Source organism: Brassica rapa, chromosome A04 (assembly GCF_000309985.2).
Source record: "Brassica rapa cultivar Chiifu-401-42 chromosome A04, CAAS_Brap_v3.01, whole genome shotgun sequence".
In the NCBI taxonomy this organism is placed as follows: Eukaryota; Viridiplantae; Streptophyta; class Magnoliopsida; order Brassicales; family Brassicaceae; genus Brassica; species Brassica rapa.
Window position 1 is genome coordinate 9,403,947 of NC_024798.2, and position 21,455 is coordinate 9,425,401.

At 31.1% G+C, this 21,455-nt stretch overlaps 1 protein-coding gene and 1 long non-coding RNA gene across 2 annotated transcripts; one reads left to right on the plus strand and one right to left on the minus strand.

Moving 5' to 3' along the window:
- Positions 1 to 826: 826 nt before the first annotated feature.
- On the minus strand, positions 827 to 1,883 carry LOC103863850. The gene is made up of 2 exons (XR_632109.2): positions 1,763 to 1,883; positions 827 to 1,414 (listed from the first exon to the last, which is right to left on the minus strand). It is a non-coding gene; the product is annotated as an uncharacterized LOC103863850 (long non-coding RNA).
- A 4,463-nt stretch (positions 1,884 to 6,346) lies between these two features.
- LOC103863851 (alpha-barbatene synthase-like) lies at positions 6,347 to 18,354 on the plus strand. The gene is made up of 7 exons (XM_009141615.2): positions 6,347 to 6,463; positions 6,578 to 6,860; positions 8,149 to 8,530; positions 8,607 to 8,828; positions 8,937 to 9,075; positions 9,156 to 9,404; positions 9,753 to 18,354. Exons 1-7 carry the CDS (start codon positions 6,359 to 6,361, stop codon positions 10,044 to 10,046), a joined length of 1,674 nt encoding a protein of 557 aa, XP_009139863.2. The 5' UTR covers positions 6,347 to 6,358; the 3' UTR covers positions 10,047 to 18,354.
- The last annotated feature ends 3,101 nt before the right edge of the window (positions 18,355 to 21,455 follow it).

The following is a 21,455-nucleotide window of genomic DNA, read 5'->3' on the forward strand; positions in this document are numbered from 1 at the left end:
TATAAGCTTTAAAGAAATACATGTTAATTTTTATACATGTATTATATATTTTGCTTAACCCATCTTACCAACGTATTAGATTTTATTTTTGAACATAAATATTTTATACTTATGAAAATAAAATTTATAAATTTAATACAATTTTATTGTACTTAGCTCAATATAATAATTTTTTTTTAATATGATTGATTATGATTATATAATATATAAAATATTACAGAATTTTTATTTTTTATTTTATAAACGATTACTGGATTTATTAATATATAATAATATTTCAAACTAATTTCGAAATTAATGAAAAATATTTAAATATAATTTCGAAAATGAAGATCTTGTAAAAATCTTTTAAAACAGAGTTGTTAGATTTTTAAAATAAATAATTTTATATTCAAAATAAAAAGATATCAAAAGATATTATGATTAAAGTATTTTAAAGATTCTATGTATTATTAGTCTTAATAAAATGCATTTAATAAAATTTTTAAGTGATGGTCCAAATTAAAAAAAAAATCACACATGAAAGAAGTCATGACTTCTCTTTTAATATATAAGATTGATAAATTAGGGTGGGGCACAGGCCACACCTCCTCTTGCTTTGGGTCCGCCCCTATGACTATAGTGCTATATGATATTTCATAAGTTCACGAAATTCACAACAATCTCCATACCGATTGGGTAAGAATGTTGCAAACAACTCGACGTGTTTCACGTTTAAGATATGTCCTATCTTTGCAAATGAAGTGAAGTGAACAAGTTGTCTTCTCCTAACTAACTAAAGCATTATAATTAATAATATTTTAAACGTGACAAGTGACAACAAAACCAAACATATATATCTAAAAAAACATTTAAATCCCACTAAAACATTATAATTACAATTTTAATTTTTTTTGTCAACTTCATATTTCATTAAATCTAAAGAGTATAATTTTTATAACTCTATACGATTACAAATATGATACATGTGTAGGTCGGTGAGCTATGTATCATCCACGTGGCATAAATGGGATAAGCAGATCTAGATCTTTCGGTTTGCTGTCGGGAAAGATGCCGATCACTTCCGATGATATAGTTTCATGTTACCATCTTCAGTTTTCGATTCACCTTGATATTGTACTCCTTATATTTAAACTTTCGCATAAAACCGTTTCTAGAAAAAAAAAACCCCGTCTCTACAAGCCTGAAACCCACACAATTGCCAGTGATTTAAAAGCAGGGAAACTCTAATTGAATCAAGGAGACCCTTTATTGGACCAATTTCATAGAAGATGTCAATTCTTCTAAATCTCTTTTCACTCGATCGAACGTTTCCAACATCACCATCGTCCTTTCCATCTGAGATGCTCCACTATTGTTGACTTGTAAAGTACTCTTAATAATTAAGAGATAAAGAACCTCATAGAAAAGGGATCTGTGCACAACCAACAGAGAATATGAGGTTCAAGCCCAAGCATTGACGGGATATATTTTAGCCTAGCAAAAGAGAAAACAAAAGTCGCCAGCGCGAACAATTAATCCGCTAATCGGAAAAAAAATAAAGTCGCCTAGCGAAGATATTATCGATCTATAGATCGAAGAAAGGTAGATTTAATATAATAGAAGATGCTAAAACAAAAGAAAAATGGATGGTTACCGGTGGCGAATTGCTCACCGGCCACCAGAAACTATTTCAGTTTTTGCGTAGCCTAGAGAAAAGTTACAATTTTTATACTATGACACCAACCAGGAGTTGGTCTAGTGGATAAAATGCTTGAATTACCTAATAGAAATTTAAGAGGCCATGAATTAGTTGAAGTAAATCTTTTCTCCTTGAAAGAATTAATTTAAAATGGTTACGCCTCACATTCAAAGGCTAGGAACCACAATCAAGCTAATACAAGTAGCAAAAAGAAAAGCGAAAGTGTAGGACAGTTGTTAATGGTGAAGAGAATTAGATATTTTAGTTGTAGTGAATATTTAGTTAAAAAAAGTGTTCACGTCAATGTCCACATATATGTATATATAAAGTATATAAAAGTGGTTAGTAAAAATTTTAAAAATAAATGAAATTGTAAAAATCATATAAAATAGTAATATTTCATTACAAAAATAATTTATTATTTAGAATTTGAAATTCTAATACCTAATATAATAAATTTAACACATAAAAATATTATAAAATTATATAAACTATAATATATATAATTTATATATAATTCTTTAAATATATGTATATATATGTATCTAATGGATCAAATTAGATATACGTTCTTAAAAATATTAATATTTTTTATTTGCTTTGTTTCTTACAGATATTACATTTTGATATTTGATTTGCTTCATAGTACGATATTTGAATTTTTCAGTTCAAATCAAAACGGATAACGAATCGAATCAAAAATTTACTAATATTGTGCCCAGTCTATCAGTAAATAATAAAAATAATATATGTATAACTGGACTTTCGATTCATTATCCGTTTTGATTTGGATCGGAAATCTGGATAATGTGAGTTTTATTGGAACCTTACATTTGAGTTTTATATTTAAAAACAAAACGTAAAGTACATAGTGTGAACACATTCATACAATCAACCTAGTAATGATATATCGCTACGAAAACATGTTGTAATGCTTCAAGATTAAAATAAAGGGGATATAATCAAATTTACAGAAAAACCAGATTTGTGTAAATGATAAAAACGTACTTATTATTAACAGAGTTCAGCCAACTTTTCTATATCTACGAAACTATTTCAAATATTTTACTATAAACCCATAAAATTTAGCCAATTACATTTTGGTCAAAAAAAACCAATTACATTAAAATTTATAGTTAATTCTGGAAAATCTGAGCACATATCCTGAAATATAATTCATCCAATACTCAATATTCTAAGTGTTACGTATATTAGATATTATGTTGGAAAAATGACGAAAGTGTGAAGACGGATCAAACATAAAAAACATGTGTCAAATATGAAGATGGGCTAGTTGAAAAGCAAAAAATCCCATAAACTATAGAGAGAAAATCAAAATGTATTGTGTCATTTGAACCACCTTCATCTCAAGGAGGTCCCAAAAATCCCAAAATGTATGGTGTCATATGAAGATGGTCCGCCTCAGTCTGCTTGAACGACTTCTTCCTCTTGTCTTTCTTTTCTTTTTTATTGGTTTACTTACAGACATTTGTTTTCCCTTTCATCTGTTTATTTGTTTTTTTCCTTTATTTTTATTGGATTTTCTAGAAACAAAAGATATCAAAACTTAAAAAATATATAAAAAATAAAAAATTGTATATTCTAAAGTTTAAATTTCGTAACATGGATAATTTCTCAGTTACCTTTGATTTTTCCATTTAAACTACTGTGCATGTTCCATATATTCCATATAGTATAGTTTTGACATCTAAAAAATTATATCATGAATATTATACTATTTTATTTTTCTGATTAATTATGTTAGAGTATTTTATTTACATTTTGTGTGTTGTGATGTGACTGTAGAATCAATATTATATTTTTCTAATTTTGAGCACAAAATATAAAAACTCCAATAATTTTATTCAATCCATAAATTTATTAGTGTCTCAAATTCAAGTTTTTTTCAATAAAATAGAATATAATTTTTTGTCTTAGGTAAATTATATAACTATTTTAGTTTATAAATATATAGCATGTTGTTATACTATAAAAATAATAATAAAATGAAATTTATTTAATCAGTTAATTCTATTTTATCGAATCCACTTAAGCAACTCCAACTATAACACCAAATTTAGTCTTGTAAAAAAACCAAATTTGGTATTTTAATATTTAATTAATTTGTTTCATTTCTAATCACAAAACTAAATTTCACCAAAAATAATATTATACAGTATTTTTATTTTCATAATTATCTTTGTTTTATCAAATTTGTTTAAACACAACCTTTTTAAACTCACTTTTTATAATTATATTTTTTCATTGGTGTAAATATTAATGAAAACTGATATATTTTTCATTTTTATTAGATATATGAAAGTATAGTGAACAAAAAAAAAGATATATGAAAGTAGATGTTTGTTTGGTATTTGAATTATAAGAGTATTAGTTCTTCTGAATTTGTTAAAAAAAGTTATAAAATAATTCCATAAAAAGATACAAATATGATTCTTTTCCCCATATATTTGTCAAAAACTCACAAATTAAAATTATTAAACACTATCATTTTTATTTTAGACATGTCATTATTTTATCATCTAAAAATCTCTACTATTATAAACATACACACATATATATATCTACTCTATTAAAATAGAGTCCTATTTGAAATTACCATGGCATATTTTTAATTTGGGCTTATTAAACAATGTTGTGACTTAATATTAAAATATGTTTCATATACAAATTTATATGGTAACCAACATACTTAAACTAAACCAATCTTCATGTAAACCACCATTTAAAAATTCGGTTTAAGTTTTGGAACTGTTCAAATTGTGTTTCATTAATATAAAATATACTCTATTAATTTGGTTAGTCAATATTTAGTTATATGAACAATCATAATCGTTCCCAAAATTTACCAAAACTTCCAAAGCTACGTATTACATCATCAACACCACAATGTTTATTAAATCTAGATAAACAAAAAGGCAATTCGTTCAACTAGAACTCTGGCAATAACAATTGTCTTGGAGTCGATAACATATATCTCTTCAAGGTTTAACAAAAATTCAGAGTCATTTAATCCTGAATTCTGATCCTGCTTTATCAAGAAAATTTGCATATGAATGACCAAGATGAATAACTTTTGTCTTTGAGTCAATAACAAAGATCTCTTCAAGGTCTCACAAATTCAGGGTTGTTTAATCCTCTGTTCTAATAATGCTTTGTCAAGAAAACCTGCATATGAATGAACAAGACGAAGATGAAAACAATATTCTCAAATATCATTTTAAAAATGTTTTACATCGACAATTAATTTGTATATTTATGTATACAATTAAAAGATTTTATGTTGCATCATAATAGTGGAAAATTATATGTTTCATACAGTAACCATCATTTTATATTAATGAGTTAGTCTAACAACATTTTAAAAATACATAAAATATGTGAAAACGTTTTAGTATCTATGCATATTGTATAAACTTACTACATTGATGGAAAGAAGATACAGAACAATTGACACTTTCTTATCTGTTAAATGGTTGCTACAAAAACCTCCCTAAATTTCTGGTACGATTCTAGATATCTTAACAATTAATTTAAACTCAATATTTTCTGAACAATCATTAATATCATTAATATATTGACAAAATATCTTAGATTTTACCTAGATTACGTAGTAAAATAAATTACACTATTAAAAATACTTTTGATGAAACTTTTCATTAGCACAAACGAACCATAAACAACGTAAAAATGAATCTTTTTTTCAATTGGCTCCTTTTAAACTTATCACCTTGCTAAAAGGTGTAAAGCACAAACGAAAACGTAAAAAATGAATCATTTTTCAATGGCTCCTTTAAAACATATCACCCTTGCTAAAAGGTTGTAAATTTGAAATTAAAATTATTTAATATCATATATATATATATATATCATAGTTATTATAAATAGTGATCTAAAATAGAAAATATTATCATCTATACCAGACACACAAATTTCAAAAAAATCTTAAATCTTACAAATATATATTTAATTATAAAAAATACATCAAATAAAAAGGTAAAATTTACAAAACGGGTTGGAAATTTGGTAAAGTTATGTATTAGATATATATTTACTACAAATAAAAACAAATACAAATGAATAGTATAAAATAAGATAGTATCAATAGAATTTTCAAATTTTTATGATTCTAAGAAACTAAACGTGTTATGATTTAAAACAATTATCATGTATCATGTTTATCATAAAGAAGGTAAAAAAAATAAACCATCACTATAATAAAACTTAAAGACAAATAATATTTTTACTAAAAATATATTTACAAAATAATTTCGCCCTTGAAAAGGGCGGGTAAATATCTAGTAACTAAATTAAAACTTGCATGAGGCCTCTAACGGGCTGGCACGGCACTGTTTAGAAGCAACCCTGCAATAATAAAATTTAAATTATGTTTTCTCAAGTATATACTAATATAGTGGACCGCGAATATATAAACCGTCGGCAGCTATTCTCTCAAGAAAATAGAAGATATACTAGGCAATTTAAACAAGTATCTCGTGTTTTCTTAGTCATTTTAATTTTTGGGTAATGTATTTACTGTTTTCTCTGGTCTATATATTTGCTTCCTAAAAATCAATTGATCATTCGTTACATCTCTGTATTTTAGTGCTCTTTCTTGTTCTTCCCACCACTGCCTTTTTTCTCTCATTTTTGAATTACATGGAAGCAAAAAGAAAAGTTGATCATGAAATTGGTTTTGATTTCACAAAATTGCCACCATCTAAATGGGGTGATCACTTCCTCACTGTGACCGTCACTGACTCGGTGCGTCCAAATATTAGTATAATATAAACTAATATAGATCATGCATCTGGGCATAATTAATTCGTTGTACGTTACATGCTAGTCTAACGATCTTTGAGTTGTATTAACTATTAGGATATTGATGCTCTTGCAAATGAAATTGAGGTACTAAAGCTTAAAGTGAGGGACATGCTAATTTGGTATTCGGGAGATGATGGCGAGGCGACCAAGAGAAAAATTCTTATAATCCATTTTCTAGTCAGTCTTGGTCTGGCATATCATTTCGAGAATGAGATTGAACACATAGTGAAAATTGCTTTCGAGAAGATAGCGGATTTGATCGCTGATGAGAATGACTTGTACACGATTTCTATCATGTTTCGCGTTTTCAGAACATATGGTCACAACATGTCATCGGGTAAGAAACTTGAACATGTCATATAATTGAATGTTTTGTGTTGAATGTTTATCATTTGATATTAGCAGCGTTAATGAAAATATACATATATCTATCAAGAAGTATGCATGTTTTATTTTCATAGGAAACTTAACTAGAAATAATTATTTTAATAATTTTATCTTTACCTACAATTTTCAAAAGGTTAAAAACACCAACTGAAATATCAAACTATCTTGCTTAAATCCAGAAGTATAAAGAGATGGTATTCATTACCTTGCACTGTAAGTTATGTTGGTTGCCTATTTTTGTTTTGGACGGTGAAACAATCAAATTGATATGTTCGATAAGCAACTTGTAGTTTGATAATTCTATAAAAAGCGGAAAAGTTTCTAATGTTTTTGTTTGTAGAACATAATCGCTTTTTTTTATTATATGACGTTTTAAAGAATTTTTTTCACTGTAAATTAGATAAAATTTTCAATGCAAATTTATTAATTTTTATGCTATATAAAATTTTATATTCTTTGGTTAACTTTTCTATTGGTTGAATTATGATTAGGTGGATAGTTTATGATGTTTTTGGTTAGAAAAAATACAAAATTAATTTTTTTCCTTAATTTGTGTAAACAAATCTAAATGTCATAGTAAGAAAAAATGGAAATAGTGTCATTTAGGTGATAATATATATTAGTACATCTATATTTGTAAATACATTTGTGTCACAGACTACAATTTTTCTCTTTTATATAGATTACAATTTATTTTATCTGTCAAATTATTTTTTTCAACTTAGATTTAACGTTTGAACATTGCTCCAGAGAGAGCTTGACGAGGTTTTAGCATATGTGTGTACACTCTAGATATTATTTGTGCTGATAATTGGTTAGTTTTAACAATAATTTAGATTAGAAAGACATGGTATTCATTACTTTTTTTCTAATCATCAAAATATTTAATAAAATATATTTTCATATAATTTTAATATCATTTTTAATATTTCTTTGCAAGTATATATAGTTTTTGCAAACTATAATAAAATGAGATAAAGAATTTTAAGATTTAGTAATTTTGTTGTTAGTTTAATTTTTTAAAAATTAGAATATTCTTAGAAATTTGAAGATATTTTTGTTATAAATATTATATAATTATAAATTTTGTGATTTACAAATATAGTATTGGTAAAATCAATAAATTTAAAAACCAGGGTTTGAAATATGTCTGGTCTGATAGATTTAAAGTTTAATAACCGTTCGTTGTAAAAAAAAATACAATCCATAAGTGTAACAACACGGTTGTTTTCAAGTAGATGTGTTCAAAAGATTCAAAGAAGATGATGAGAAGTTCAAGAGATATCTAATAAATGATTTCAAAGGGATGCTAAGCTTTTATGAAGCACTACACCTCGGAACAACAACGGATTATATCTTGGATGAAGCATTGAGCTTTACACTGAGCCACTTGGAGACAATAGCTACAGGTCATTTAGCAAGTCCAGGACACATTTCAAGGCTTATACAAAAATCACTTCACATACCTCAACACATGAACATTGAAGCACTAGTTGCAAGGGAGTATATTTCATTTTATGAACAAGAAGAGAACCACGATGAAACGTTGCTCAAGTTAGCAAAGCTCAATTTCAAGTTCTTACAGCTTCATTACTTCCAAGAACTAAAAACAATCACCATGTATGTGAATATTCAACTATTTTTAGCAAGCTTTCTTTGTGATTTCATATTTTAACATGTTGTACACATTTTTCAGGTGGTGGAGGGGACTAGATCATACATCAAAATTACCACCTAATTTCAGAGAAAGAACCGTTGAGACTTGGTTAGCGGCATTGATGATGTACTTTGAGCCGCAGTTTTCACTTGGGAGAATTATGTCGGCTAAGTTTTACTTAGCAATCACATTTCTAGATGATGCTTGCGATACATATGCTTCTATTGACGAAGTTAGGAATCTGGTTGATTGTATAGAAAGGTACATTAATTTTATATATCCTGAAAATTTATAATGTTGCATTATATTAATCAACAAGCTAGGCAGATAGCTAGTAATGAGTTAACTGTTGCATTCTTCTATCAATAGATGGGACCCTGATTACATGGGAGAACTTCAAGGTCACATGAAGACGGCCTTCAAATTTGTGATGTGTGTTTATAAAGAGTATGAAGATATATTGAGGTCACAAGGAAGATTATTTGTCTTGGAGGAAATGATAGAAGAGGTTTGTGCTTTCAAAAGCTTAAATAATTAATATGTTCACATAAACTGCTGGCTGGTAACATTATGTATTGTTGATATTAGTTCAAGATACTTGTGAGGACAAACCTCCAACTTGTCAAATGGGCACGAGAAGATTGCATGCCTAGCTTTGATGAGTATATAGAAGCTGGTGGAGCTGAGATTGGTTCGTATGCGACCATAGCTTGCTCTATTATGGGACTTGGAGAGATTAGTAAGAAGATAGATTTTGAGTGGCTAAGATCTAGACCAAAGGTCGTCCAAGTTCTAGCCGCAAAGACCCGTCTCATGGATGACATAACCGACTATGAGGTATTAATTATCAAGACCCACATATATATATATATATATATATATATATATATATATATATATATATATATATATATATCATTTTAGTTTGTCAGTTACTGAAATAATTTCAAAACTATTAACTCGCAAATATGTTTTTAGGGTGATTTGGAAAAATATGGTTCAGCTTGACAAATTAAGAATTGATTTGGTTTAAATTCACGGTTTACTGAATTGTGTGTGAAAAAAAAATCTACTTGAACATACAAAACATTTAATTCCCTTTTGAAAGCTTCCTTGGATTTAATTAAGTTTTGCTAATATATCCAGCTCATATTTCATGGATTAGATTGTGGTTTATATGATCAGGAGGATATTGGTAAAGGTTACACTGCAAACGCACTCAACTATTACATAAAACAACATGGAGTTACCAAAGAAGAAGCTATAAAAGTGTTTGATAAAATGATTAAATATATCAACAAAATCGTTAACGAGGAGTGCTTGAAGACAACCCACATCTCTCGTCGGGTTCTTAACCAAATCATCAATTACGGACGTTCATTAGACGTTCTATATACATCTGACGATGTCTTCAACCACCGTGAAGGCATGCTCAAGGAGTATATCACCACTTTGCTCGTTGATCCAATACATCTTTAGAGTTTAGACTGTGGAAGTCAAAGCATAACCTTCTTTGGGTTTCGAATACAATGTTTTAGTGAATTTATGTTTTATAAGGCAAATGTATTTTGTTATGAAGACTTCACACTCAAATAAAAACATCTTGGACAATCTCCATCAGGTTTAGAGTTGTTGAGACCACAATGGCAAACTGTTTGACTTTAAACCATAATCAAACACACAAACTCCGACACATTCTCTGACACATTCGTTGATGACACATTCGTTGACGTAAGTTAGAAAGTATAAGTTTGTAGAATAATAGAGAATAGAAGAAGAACGCGGAAAATATAGAAGATGGACACAAGAAATTGTTTACCTAGAGTTCATCTAGATACTGCTACATCTCTTGGGCCTAGCAAAGAGGCAATCCACTATAATCTTAAGAACAAAGATATAGAACCTCTCTCTCACAACGAAACTTACAAACCGAACCAAACTGGAACTTTTCTTGGACAAGGGAGAAAGAGAGCACACGAGCTCCCCTTATATATGAGGAGTTTATTACATTTAACCTAGTGGGATTAACGCATTGGCCCGTTTCAATAAATCTATTAGGAAACTTTCCAAAATACTTCCAACTTCCATAAACCATGAAAGTAATATTTCCAGGATCCTATCAACTTCCATAACTTCATAAAAGTGATATTTTTCTTTCCAAATATGACGACTTTGTCTTGATTTAAGTTATGCGATATTGTTTGATTTTCATAACCAAATCCTGACGAAGTCCCTGACGGATTCCTCGACGTATATTCCCTGATGAATTCCAACAAACTCTACCTTGATAACATCAAACATGATTCACTACTTAGGTTAAGCAAACTCGTGCTTTGTTAGGGGATGTCGAATGCTCCTCAATGTTAGGACATCCCAAGGAAGTTCACCGCTTCTCAAACTTCTTAACCAGAACAACCTTGGTTAATATATCAGCAGGATTCTTAGAAGTACATATCTTCTTCACACTTACATCACCTCGAAAAATAATATCCCTGATGAAGTGCATCTTTTTGCTGATGTGTTTAATCCTCTCATGATACACATTGTTATTTGCTAGACACAATGCACTTTGAGGGTCACACTGTAACACCCCCGAACCGTTTTAGATATCGGTCAGTCAGCCAGGCAACAATCAAACAAGAACATGCCCGAACGACCTTCCTCTACCAAGTCCGAAAGTGTTACGGCGGGTTGAGAATAGACTTTCCAAGTCACAAACATAATTCTGTAACCCAGAATATCCATTCAAAACTCGTTTCCTCTAATCTTCGGCCTAAGGCTTTGCAACCCATACCAAATCATAGAGTTGTGTTAGGTTGGACTAACCTAATATCAGATTCAACACGTCACTAATATAAAACATACTTTATTCCATATATATAAAACATGAAGTTCACAAGCCAAAAATATTATACATATGGTCCATGGACGCAGTCGAAAGTAAAACATACATTTATATATCTTGAAAATGAGTCTTTAGCAAAAGATGTCCAATCTACACCAGCTCCTACAGTTCCGCGAGTGCTACGGTCTTTTCTACTGGTCACCTGCAAAAGGATGCGAAGAGTGAGTGAACTAGTTTTACTCAGTGAGACAGGGTTCCCTATCTAGCATATACAACTACCCGTCATTCTTAACCCAACCCAAAACACAAGTAAGACGGATTGTTCAACAATCAATAAAGCATGACCGATTTAAGCAATAAATCATTAAACCATAATAAATCAAAACACTCTTTAGGAGTGTCACATCAATCAACCATATATATATATATATATATATATATATATATATATATATATATATATATATATAAATATATATATATATACTCCTAGAGTCCAACAGAATCATTCTTCCTCCACATAAGGGACACCGGCTATCCCTTCACTATTACACCACACAGGCGTAGACGCTTGGGAGTCGCCCGGTCACGGTCCTTAATCGGAATCGCCGTGCCCCGGTCCTCTATCGGACTCGCCGGGGGCTGTCACATTCACGTGTGACACTCGGCCTTGGTGATCAAGCCAAGTTCAACCGAGCCCACCACTTTTCGGACCACGACCGGCTTAGTGGTACCATTTGAGGAAGCAATGACCTGCAAACTACTACTAGAACCACCACGAGGTTCTCACATAACAGTACCAACACGAGGTACACACTATAACAACATATAATAATCACACATTCACAATAATTCGAGTGCTTAGACTAGTCTTGCTATCCACTTTGCCAGACATCGTCTCAAGCCACGGATCCACAAACTGACACCTAGACCGGTCCGGCTATCCTAGCTCGGAAGACGTCTCTGATGTCAGGAACCTTCATTAAAAATTCATTAATTAACCGTGACTCACAGTGATTAAGCGATGTGGCTCAACTCTTTGATTCCGGATGTTGACCAAACCCTTTTTCTCCCCTCCAAATCTTCGTCTTGGTACTGTGATGTTAAATCCCAAAACCCAACGTCAATGTCTTGAATGGACTGGTCTTGGCTGATCAGAACTCGGAAAGAACATTCCTTCACTTCTGGACAGTGTTTCGAAACTTCCCAACAGTTTATCAGTCTTCAAAAATGTCTATACTTCTAAAGCACCTCACTTCTTTTTCTTTCTCCCTATAGCCACGTTTTTCTTTGGTTTATATGGAATGAGATCAGTAAAAATGGTGAAGGGTGGCTGGGTATATATAGAAATTGCCAGCTAATAAGAATGAGCCACCCGATCGCCTGTGTGTTGTCCTGCATGCTTCTGGTCGCATGTGTGGCGACACATGGGCGTCCACATGCCCTGTTGCATTTCTCCTTTACATGCCAGGGGACACCACCACGTCCACATATCTCTCAGCATGTCTGGGGTTCATGCGTCGCGACACACGGGCCTCTGCATGTCGGTTCGCATGCAAAGATCACAGGTACTGCGACACCTCATGCTTCTGTGTGTCGAGCTGCATGGAACTGCTTCATGCACGTCTACACCTCCTTCTTGTGTTGACACTCAGCAGGTAAAATGGTTGACACCACGTCCTGATCCCTTAGATCAAGCCACCTAGAGCTTTTCGGTCGATTTACGCGATTTCGGTCCTTCTGGTGAATTTGCGTCCCGCGTTCAATCTCGGATATTTTTCCGCTACCATTCTGATGAGCTGAATATTTTTTATAGACTCCAGACTAACCTTAACCTTGAGGATACAAATTTACCAAGCCTTCGGCTTCCCCGAGAAATTCGATAAAACCGAAATTAGGGTTTTTTTTTTTAAGATGGAGTATTACTCACACGATATCTCCACCGTGTCTTGCTTGAATCCAAGCTCTTCTGCTAATCCCCTTAACCACATTTCTTCTTTGACTGCTTCATCCAGCATTATATACTTCCCTTCGGTCATTGACAGAGCCACTACACTTTGTAAACTTGATGTTCGGCTGATTGTATTCCCACCAGTCATGAAAACATAACCTGAGATAGACCTTCTCTTGTCCAGATCTGAAGCTAAATCAGAATCACAGAAACTTTCAACCATAAACACCTCATTTTTCCTGAAGTACAGTTTCAGATTTTGTGTTCCCTTCAGGTATCTCAATACCCACTTAATCGCAGTCCAGTGAACCATCCCATGCTTGCTCATATACCAGCTAACCAACCCAAATGCATATGACAGATCACCCCACGTACCTATCATAGCATACATTGTGCTTCCGATAGCATTAGCGTATGTAATATCATCCATACATGTCTCTACTTCATCATCATCTACGGCAGACAATTTGCGTTGACACACACTGACTCATCCATGTCGAATACCCTGAGAATATTCTTGATATAACCAGATTGAGATAGTGTCAGAATCTTCTTTCCATGATCTCTCTCAATATTCGTTCCCGAAATTCGCCTTGCGGGATCTAAGTCATTCATCTCAAATCTGCCGCTAAGTACCTGCTTTACCTTCATGATTTCTACTGCATCCCTTGACGCAACCAACTTATCATCCACATATAACAATAGATAGATGTATGTACCCTTGGTTACCTTATTGATATAAACACAGTGATCATATTCACTCTTCACAAATCCATGACTAACCACAAACTAACCAAAACACTTGTTCCATTGTCTTGGTGCCTACTTTCGTCCATGTAAATCTCTTCTTGTCCACAATATCTTCTCCTTTAACCTGAAACCGTTCTGGTTGCTCCATGTAAATCTCTTCTTCAAGTGTACCATGAAGAAACATAGTCTTTACATCAAGTTGCTTAAGCTCCAAATCCAGATACACTGAAATTGACAACAAGAACCTTATGGATATATGTTTTACGACGGGTGATATACTATGGATTTTACCCATTTTTAGCCATGATATATAAGTGTTTTAGGAACTATCTATGTTGTTTTCAAGGATTTTTAGCACTTTTACAAGTTCATGGGTGATTTGGAGAAAATGATGATTTCGGTGTATTTTGGAGATAAAATGAGAAAAAGCTCGAAGCTGACCATCAAACCCGTTCGAGGTCGACATTCGGATAGGGAAGCGTGCAAAGCTTAGCCGGCTTAAAATCTAAGTCAAGACATATTTACGTAAATGCCCTGGCGACTTTTAACCTAATATTTATGTGTTCTGCCATTGTACTAGGCAATACACACTTTCTTTACTTTCTAGTTTTTACACAGCAAACTATTCCTAAGTTTTTTAGTAGATTTGGAGAGAAGATCCAAGACTCCTTTAGAGATTTGTATTGCAACTTCAGTATTTCTAACTTTAATCTATTTATGAATCTTTTATTGATTACTGTTATGAATTGTTTTGCTATGTCTGAGTAGTTCTCCTTGTTAGGTTTAGGTTCAAATAGGATTATGAAGGATTAGCCCCAAATATAGAATTGGTGAGTTGTTTGTGATATTCATCAGTTGAATTGCTCTTATTGCTTGTGTTCTAGAGTAGCTAACTAGAACCCTGAATTTTGGATAATCGGGCGCAAACAGAATTTGATCTAGGAAACCTAGTGAACATAGTTCAAACCCGCTCGATAAAGCTTGCTGGAAGGTAAATCGATCGACAACGCTCCTTTTCATGATTTAGCAACAACATCTCGTGGGAAAAATTTAGTAAAAGGATTCACTAGGTTGTCAGCCGATTTGATGTAGTCTATTGTGATTAAACCAGATGAGATAAGTTGTCTAATAGTTTTATGTCGTCTTTTGATGTGATGAGATTTACCATTGTATGCGTATAGCTGGCATATGTTTCTCCCACATAGAAATATCTTCCAAAGAAATTTCTAAGCCATTCAGCTTCTTCTGCTGCTTTTTCTAAGGCTATGAACTCAGAATCTATGGGGGATCTGGCTAACACTGTTTGTTTGATAGATTTTCATGATAATTTTTCTCCTCCTAGTGTAAAGACATATCCACTTGTAGATTTTGAGTTTTTAGAATCGGATATCCAGTTAGCGTTATTGTATTCTTCTAAACTGTTGGTTCTTTACTCTAGTGAGGCCCAAAATCTTTGGGTACTCTCGTTATAGCTTTCCAGTGTTTGTGACAAGGATTACTTGGATATCAACTCAGTATGTTTACTGTGTGCGCTAGATCTGGTCTAGTAGAATTGGTTAAGTACATGAGACTATTCGATCAAACGTGCATACTCGTTTTGTGACACTGATTCACCTGAATTCTTTGTTAAGTGAAGTAAAGGATCTAACGGAGTTTTTTGCCGTACCATTAGAGTAATTTTTAAATCTCTCTAATATTGTTTGAGCATAATGAAATTGGGTTAAGATAATTCCGCTTGAATTTCTTGTGACTTTACATCTGCTAATCTCAAGTCTTTCATCTCAAATTTTCCTTTGAACATGTTCTTTGTTTGATTGATAATATCTTTATTACTTCCAATAATGATCATATCATCTACATATAGACACAACAAAACATACATATTTTTGGTAGTTTTGTAGTATATGCATTTGTCACATTCATTAATTTTGAAACCATTTGACATCATTGTATTGTCAAATTTTTTGTGCCATTGTTACGAACTTGTTTAAGCCTATAAAGTGACTTTACAAGTTGGCATACTCTGTCATCATATACAAGAATGACAAAACCCTCAGAGATTGTTTCATGTAAATTTCCTCTTATAAATCATCATTTAGAAAGAAAAAAAAACAGTTTTTACATTTATTTGATGGATTTCGAAGTCTCTTAAAGATGTGATTGCTATCATCAGTCTTATTGATTATCAAATATATTTTTTTATGAATTATCATCGATTGTTATTTCTTATCATAAATTTTCTTATTTTTTCAAAAATTCTTTTTCTAAATATAAAATATACATGTTTTCTAAACTTTAAAAAATATATATAATTATTTGGTATTATAATAGCTCTTTAATTTTTTTAATAATGATTTTTTCATACTGTGTTGTTTTACTTGTTTTTATTTTAAGTTTTCCATGATCTTTTTCACATGAAATTAATTGTCTCAAGTTATTCGTCTACTATTTTGTGATTTGTTTTTAATTTTTGGTTTACTATCCTTTTCTTAACAGTTACAAAGTAAGTGTGTGTGTTGTATAAATGTATTTTATACATATATTTAATAATCTTATCAACGTATATAGTATTTCTAAATTTGAATTTTATGAAGTAAAATTATTGATAATCTATGTCCTTATAGCTAGATAATTTAATAGAATTATAAAATCAATGAAAACTAAACTTTTGACTAACAAAGAATTTAACATAGAATTAAAAATTTATTAAACCATAACAAATAATTTTACTAATATTTTAAAAATCCATAAAACTATCAATGAAATCTCAATTTTTTTTTTAAAAAAATATCTTTTAAAATTCATCTACCAATCTGAAAGTGTATATACGCTAACAAATAGGCACTACAAATTCAAACAGAGAGCATTACATTTTGACATACTTTGGGTTGTGTTTTTTACACTTTGACATACTTTAAACTTGTAGAGTACGTTGAGTATAGAAGTTGTCTTCAGTCTAACCAAAATAACCTTAATGAAATTCTGGATACGAAGTCGACGTAGTTGTGTATATGAAATCAATGAAATTGTGGATGTGAACATGGTTGAGGGATGGTGAAAGGTTTTTTAGTTGTGGTGAAGAGTAGTATGATTATGAATATGGGAGGGCATGTCGCGGTGGATAGGAGATTTGAAAAAGAAAGATATGGATGGAGGCATGTGGTCATGGATAGCGGATGAGAGATGATTAAGGTTTTAGTGGATGTGGTCAATAGTGGTGTAGACAGGTGATGGGTGAAGGTTTTGTTGGTTAAGACTACTCGATTTTGGGATTCTGAACCACCATAAAACACTCCATGATCCATGACCGCTGAGCATCATCACCATATGACCCTCCATGCCTCCATGATTGCTAACCACTTCTTTAACCACCACAACTTTCATATCCACATTCACAAGCTCCACTTCCTTTATTAGCTCCTCCACCATCACCTCCTCCATTCACTCCGACTTCTGATCCACCTCCACGGCTCTACCTCCCGCTCTTCCTCCTCCATTCATCCCGACTTCTGATCCACCTCCACGGCTCCACCTCCAGCTCTTCCTCCTTCACCACCACCATAAGACCTTACCTCTACTGGCCCCACAGCATGGCCACTATAACAATTAGGTGCTCCACCGTAACCACGTTTCCACCTTATCCTCTCCACTAACATCCCCACTTCCACCTTATTCTTTTCTACTAGCGACCCTTATCAGATTGTATGAAACATCGGCGTGAAAACTGTAATCGCTATAGAGTAGATGTGGCGGATTAGGGTTTTAAGGATCAATGAAAAAAGAGATTTTAGGCTATAAAATTTTTTTGGGAAATTTACAAGCACAAAGTATCTCACATGCTGAAAGTATGAGTGGATGTAAATCCCCTATACATTATTTGAAAAGTAATTTTGTCACATGTCATTTCTACAATCATTTTTACAAAAATAATATGACATAGCTACTAAAATTAATGACATGGCTTATAGCTTAATATAACATGGACAATTATATTTAATGTTAATTTATATTTTTGTTAATTTTTTTAAAATATAGTAATAACTCATATATTACATTTAATGTCGATTTATATATTTGGAAAAAAAATTAGAATCCCTTATATACTAGATCACAAGTCACTCGACCAATTCTATTTCACCACCTAAATAATTCTTTTTTTTTTCAAAAACAAATATTGAAAAGAAAAAAACAATCGAAACAAACACTTTATTTCTTCCCTCACTTCAGAAAAAAAAAAAAAAGCAAACTTATTGTATCAGCATCAACCATTACGTACATGCACAACCATGATCGCCACCACCTCCTCCATTACATCAACCTTAAATGAATAACTTCTACAAAAATAAAATTACTTCAAACTGTTTACTTCATCCACGAAGTCACAGAAATGATTTCATCTCTCCCATTCTTTTGATTTGGAAGCGACAACATCATATCTTCTTTTCTTTTTTCTTCTCTTGATAAAGACTATTCTTCAATCTAATGGTTTTTGAAGTTAGGGAAACGATAAAAATTGTGTACAAAATAATTCTGCAAAATATTAAGCAAAACTTACAGATGGTTTACAAAAATTCACAAGTATACATTGGTAGGTGGTGCATACGAGTTCGTATTATAGTTATTTAGCAAATGATTTAGCATTAAAGTTATGTCTCAACATTTAGTTATTTGATGTTGTACAGTTTTGAATTCTTTTTAGTTTGTTTTGTAGAAGAACCGATGTTACCACATCTTCACACGGCCATGACTTTCTTCCTCTGAACAAAGCTCTCGACTAAAAACGAAAGTCAATAAGCAGACTAATTAAAAGTGAAATGAAGAGGTATGAATGTCAGAAAAATCAAACTTAATTACAAGAAGATTCTCTGCTTAGATTGAAGAAACAAAACGAGATATTCTAGATTAAAGTCGACACAACTAAAGAAGAATGGAAGAGAAGGAAGACTCTCAACTCACATACCGCTCACGTTTTGATAAATAGGTCAGATGCAACCTTTTAACCATTCAAAGGAGCATTAAACAAAACTTTGCCAATGAATTATTTTTCTCTCTTTAAACATCAATAAATGTAAAAAAAACATTTTATGCTTGAAATTTCTTAAATATCAAATTTGTACAACCTTTAAGTGACTATTTTGAACAGTATTTTATGTAATAAACTAGAGGTTGGCCCGCCCTACGGGCGGGTGATTTTACACTAAAATAATTTTATATCAAAATAAATTTTTATGTTATAAAATATTTGAAATTTTATTTTTTACTGGATATAATAAATGTAATCTCTTTTTATTCTAAAATTATATTTTAAATTTTATTAGATTTTTTTGGTTTTGAATTAAAAAGACCACTAACAATTCTATTTTGTCAGAAAACACAAAATTATTAAATTAAAAATTAAGGAAAATATAATTTTTTATATTTTTAATATTTTTTATATTTGATTTTCATTTCAGTTTGATGTAATTGAAGAAAACTAAAGTAAGAACAACTAATATTTTTTTTATTTCTAAGAGTATCAGATTTTAATATTATTACAATAACTAATTTTTCACGATAATAAATTAATACAACCACCTCCAAGCTAAATCAATTTAAAATCAAATCTAATGTGATAAAATTATAAAAAAAGTTATATTTTAAAGTAATATATGAATTGTTTCAATGATGTCATAAATAATAATTACAATATATTATGTAACAACAAATGATGTTTTATAATATATGTTTGTTTCAGTTTATATTAGATTTTCAATTTATAATGAAAATTTTCTGTAGTTTCTAATGTTTGACTAATTATGTTTTTGTAGATTATTTTAGCATTGGTTGAACTTTTTATAAAAAAAATTGTTGGAAATTTCCCTCATCCTAATTGAAAATATTTTTATAGATTAATGGTGTTATATTTAATATAAGTTCTCATTTTTTATATTGTAAGCTAACAATTTGGATGTATGGTTTGGCCAATTATTTTTTTCAAGTATTTCAATTTTGTCTAAACATCACTTGAAACAATTTGGTTGTCTCTATGGCATTCGGTTTTTGGTTTGATTCCGATTTGTTTTTTCGGTTTTTGTTTTTTTTGTTACAAAGAAAAACTATTTAATTATTTATGAATTTCAGATTGGCTATTTTGGTTTTTGTTTCGGTTTGGATAACGATGGTAGAAACTGACTAATATCCTATAAATTCTGCGTCCACTTCGGGTTCGGTTGGGTTTTTTTTTGGATAATTCGGTAAAAAGAGTTTTTTTTTATATTATTCAGATAAACTATATGTATTATTTGAGTTAAAATATTTGTTATAATCTATTGGGTGTTCGTGTTTTTTGTTACATTTGAAAGTGATGATAGCGTAATTTTTTTTGACTTTATAAAATTTTGTCTGTGAAAAAACTACTGGAGTATAAATTTGATGTGTTGACAGTGAGGTTGTATATTCGATTAGTTGATTTAGTTTATACAACAAAATAATTTAATTGTGTATATTAAGATAAATCGTTTGGTGAGATAGGATACAATTTGTATTGTTGTTAGGAAATTGGACAAATCTGCTCTACTCGTTCGGTTTCGCATGTTTCACATCAATTCTGATTCAAATTTTGACTTAGGGGGCGACTGGTTTTCCCGCTACCACCCGCAAACGCAGCTTTTGCGGTTGCTAGCGGTTTTCGGCGGTTTGCAACAATCACTCAAATCGCTCTAAACCGCTTCAAACCGCTCCGAATCTCATAAATTCAAAAGCTGGCTCCAGCTAGCGTTTGCGGTTGCGGGCGGTTGCGGAAGGGTAAATTTTTTTTTCAAAACAATATATATACAAAAGTAAAAATATTTAATAAAAATTTAAAATTGAAATTATGAAAATATTAACATATATCTATTATATTTTAATTAATATTATAAAATTTTATAATAAAAACAATTTCAATCAATTTTCAAAAATTAAAATTATAACTTTCTAAATATAAATTTTATATTTATTATAATTTTATGATTTTTGATATTTTTATAATTATATTAAATGTAAATATTGTTAATTTATTATTTGACTGTTACCGCATTTGGTAGTTAACCAGTCATAAGTCACCCGCAAACGCACCAATTTTTAACTGCAATACCAGTCGTACAAATCTCTTAAAATCGCTAGAAACCGCAACCTCCCGCATGCACAAACTCCCGCAACTGCAACCGCAACCACTGCGTTTGAACCAGTCAGGCCCTTACTTAGACTCGCGAGGAGCCAATATTACACTCGCACTTGTTTAAGTCATAATAAACACTCGTTAAAAAAAAAAAAAAATCCTCGAAGCAATGAGCCAGCTTTACTTTAATTAAAATGAATCCCG